A 4344-nucleotide genomic window follows, 5' to 3' on the forward strand; every position below is an offset into this window, starting at 1 on the left:
GGTAACAGTCTCCAACGAAGGCAGCCAAATAAACACCTTCTGTGTCAAGCAAACTCCTCTCTACCGAAGCCAGCTAGCAACTCCTGGAGAGGGCCACGTGATGACTTCCAGTGGCAAACAAACCTCATTGGAAGACAGTCCAATCAATTCTGGGGTTGCCCAAGACCTCTACTTTGGTCAAATATGGTTGACCTTCAATGCTGACAAGAATTACCATGGGCATCAGAATATGGCCCTCAGTGATGACCAGAATATCTACAAAGATGAGAAGAGAACTATCAGTGGCTATCAGCCTTTCTACAGTAGTCAGGACACACCCACCACCGAAGACCTAACCCATGGGGCTCAGACGAAACCCTACAATAGCAACCAGACTTTCTACAGTACTCAGATCACACCCACCAACGAAGACCAAACCCATGGGGCTCAGACGACACCCAACAATAGCAACCAGACTTACTACAGAAGTCACATCACACCTGCCACCGAAGACATAACCCATGGGCTCAGACGAAACCCTACAATAGCAACCAGAATTTCTACAGAAGTCACATCACACCTGCCACTGAAGAACCCATGAAGATGACTATCAGTGTAGCTATCTTTTTCTACAGTAGTCAGACACACCCACCACCGAAGACCTAACCCATGGGGCTCAGACGACACCCACCAACTACAGTATAGATCAACCAGACTTTCTACAGTACTCAGATCACACCCACCAACGAAGACCAAACCCATGGGGCTCAGACGACACCCAACAATAGCAACGAGACTTTCTACAGAAGTCACATCACACCTGCCACCGAAGACATAACCCATGGGGCTCAGACGAAACGGTACAATAGCAACCAGACTTTCTACAGAAGTCACATCACACCTGCCACTGAAGACCTAACCCATGTAGCTCAGATGACACCCCACAATATCAACCAGTCTTTCTACAGTAGTCAGATCACACCCACCACCGAAGACCTAACCCATGGGGCTCAGACGACACCCAACAATAGCAACCAGTCTTTCTACAGTACTCAGATCACACCCACCACCGAAGACCAACCCATGGGGCTCAGATGACACCCTGCAATAGCAACCAGTCTTTCTACAGTAGTCAGATCACACCCACCACCGAAGACCTAACCCATGGGGCTCAGACAACACCCAACAATAGCAACCAGTCTTTCTACAGTACTCAGATCACACCCGCCACTGAAGACCTAACCCAAGGGGCTCAGACGAAACCCTACAATAGCAACCAGACTTTCTACAGAAGTCACATCACACCTGTCACCGAAGACCTAACCCATGGGGCTCAGACGAAACCCTACAATAGCAACCAGACTTTCTACAGAAGTCACATCACACCTGCCACTGAAGACCTAACCCATGGGATTCAGATGACACCCCACAATATCAACCAGTCTTTCTACAGTAGTCAGATCACACCCACCACCGAAGACCTAACCCATGGGGCTCAGACGACACCCAACAATAGCAACCAGTCTTTCTACAGTACTCAGATCACACCCACCACTGAAGACCTAACCCATGGGGCTCAGACGAAACCCTACAATAGCAACCAGTCTTTCTACAGTAGTCAGATCACACCCACCACCGAAGACCTAACCCATGGGGCTCAGACGACACCCAACAATAGCAACCAGTCTTTCTACAGTAGTCAGATCACACCCACCACCGAAGACCTAACCCATGGGGCTCAGACGACACCCAACAATAGCAACCAGTCTTTCTACAGTACTCAGATCACACCCACCACCGAAGACCAAACCCATGGGGCTCAGATGACACCCTGCAATAGCAACCAGTCTTTCTACAGTAGTCAGATCACACCCACCACCGAAGACCTAACCCATGGGGCTCAGACGACACCCAACAATAGCAACCAGTCTTTCTACAGTACTCAGATCACACCTGCCACTGAAGACCAACCCATGGGACAGATGACAGTCTTTCTACAGTAGTCAGATCCACCCACCACCGAAGACCTAACCCATGGGGCTCAGACGACACCCAACAATAGCAACCAGTCTTTCTACAGTAGTCAGATCACACCCGCCACTGAAGACCTAACCCAAGGGGCTCAGACGAAACCCTACAATAGCAACCAGACTTTCTACAGAAGTCACATCACACCTGCCACCGAAGACCTAACCCATGGGGCTCAGACGACACCCCTGTAATAGCAACCAGACATTCTACAGTAGTCAGATCACACTTGCCACTGAAGACCTAAACCATGGCACTCAGACGACACCCAACAATAGCAACCAGTCTTTCTACAGTAGTCAGATCACACCTGCCACCGAAAACCCAACCCATGGGCCTCAGACGACACCCAACAATAGCAACCAGACTTTCTACAGTAGTCAGATCACACCTGCCAATGAAGACCTAAACCATGGGGCTCAGACAACACCCCACAATAACAACCAGACTTTCTTTGGGGGTCAGATGACAACCCCCAATGTTGACCAGCTCTTCTTTGGGAGTCAGGCAATCCCCTTCAATGCTAACCTGGCTCTCTACCGAAGTCAAAATACAATTCCCCATGGCTATCAGACCTTTTATGGAAACCAGACGCCCTATGAGAACAGATTTCCATATATTCCAAATTCTCACTTGGCCCAAGGACAACCTCCAGAAAACTTTTCAAGCTCTCCTTCGGTTCAAAGAAATCTCCCAGATGGGCAAGAGGACCTCAAAACTCCAGCCCCTCGGGTGCAGAGGAACAATCAGAAGACCCATGTATGCACTTACGAGAACTGTGGACAGGCATATTCAAAATCTTCCCACCTCCGAGCTCATATTCGCAAACACACTGGTGAGTGAGGCTCTGTTGGTACGGGGGTGGGGGAAAGTGGCTACAGGTCTGTGCCTTTATAGGGCTTTGACATTTGAGATTATTGGCACTTCCTGGAAGTCTGGGAGCACAGGAGACCCTGGGCAAGGTTGTCAAGTTTGAAGGTGGATAAAGAGGTTTTATTAGTAGCTCAGGTCCCAGGCCAGTGTCAGACTGGGCCAGTCTTCTGTGGTGTCCCTTGTGCTACATGATGGGATAAGTGAGGTGTTATTTTGGTCCCTTGTGGACGTTCATGGGTTTGTTGTTGGTTTTGTTGGTTTGTTTTTGTTTTTGTTTATCCCATGGAAAGTTGAGGTCTCACCATGTTGTCCACACTGGTCTTGAACACCCTGGTTCAGGAAATCCTCCCACCTGAGCCACCAAGTACCTAGGACTATTGGCATATGCCCAACTCAGACATTTCTCTCTACCTCTGAGGGGAACTGTCTGTTCTTGGACCTCTCCCTTCTGTTTGTTAGTCCTTCATTGGCTTTCTTGATCATTCCTTCTTTACCTCCTCTTGCTGTTTTTCTTTCATCCTGTCCTTTAAAGGTTTCTTCTTGGCATATTCATCTTTCTCTCCTACTATTCCTTTTCATACTTCAGTCTCCTTTAACCTTGTCCTTGATTACTGTCAAGACCCCTGATCCACCTTTCCCTGAGTGTAACAAGCCTCTCTTTCTCTCTGGTTCAGGGGAGAAGCCTTACAAATGCCCGACTGAAGGATGCCCGTGGAAATTCTCACGCTCAGATGAGCTCAACCGACACAAAAGAAAACACACTGGATTGAGGCCCTACGTATGTGAAATGTGCGACAAGAACTTTGCACGATCAGATCACCTAAGGAACCATATAAAAATGCACAAGTAGTTTCCACCCAGCACCAGAGCCCATCAGTCCATAAAGAAGTGTGGGTAGCTGTAATATACTTCTTACTTGCAATGAGGATTCGACTCTGGCCAGGGTTTAATCCCAGCAATCCGGAGGCAGAGGCAGTCGGATCCTTCTGCTGAGATTAAAGGCATGTGCCACCACCAATCCACGGTGGACTCTTAAGCATGTATGTGGGTGGTGACTTTTGGGAGTCAGTTCTCTATTTTCACCTTGTGGGTCTAGGGGATGGAACTCGGGTGGCAAGTGCTCTTCTTACCAACCTGTCTCATGAACTTTTATTTATTTGGAATTGTTATTTACTTGCTTGGTTGGTTGGGGTTTTTTGTTTGTTTGTTTGCTTGTTTTGTTTTGTTTTTTGAGACAGGGTTTCTCTGTGTAGCCCTGGCTGTCCTGGAACTTGCTCTGTAAATCAGGATGTTCTCAAACTCAGAGATCCACCTCATGTACTTTAAGAGTTTGTATGTATGAATTTCCTTTTGCTTTAAAAAAATTACCACCCATACAGGTCTTTCAGGGCATAAACATATATCCTTGATGTGTCTGTTTCAGTAAACCATTGGAAACTATGCAAATAATTACTGGCCTTATCT

General features: G+C 47.7%; 1 protein-coding gene across 1 annotated transcript; it reads left to right on the plus strand.

Moving 5' to 3' along the window:
* Positions 1-2175: 2175 nt before the first annotated feature.
* Positions 2176-4066, plus strand: LOC113839064 (Kruppel-like factor 18). Its single transcript, XM_027434525.2, has 2 exons — positions 2176-2842; positions 3555-4066. The coding sequence occupies exons 1-2, from the start codon at positions 2176-2178 to the stop codon at positions 3728-3730; spliced, it is 843 nt and encodes a 280-aa protein (XP_027290326.1). The 3' UTR covers positions 3731-4066.
* The last annotated feature ends 278 nt before the right edge of the window (positions 4067-4344 follow it).

Source organism: Cricetulus griseus, chromosome 2, assembly GCF_003668045.3.
Source record: "Cricetulus griseus strain 17A/GY chromosome 2, alternate assembly CriGri-PICRH-1.0, whole genome shotgun sequence".
NCBI lineage: Eukaryota > Metazoa > Chordata > Mammalia > Rodentia > Cricetidae > Cricetulus > Cricetulus griseus.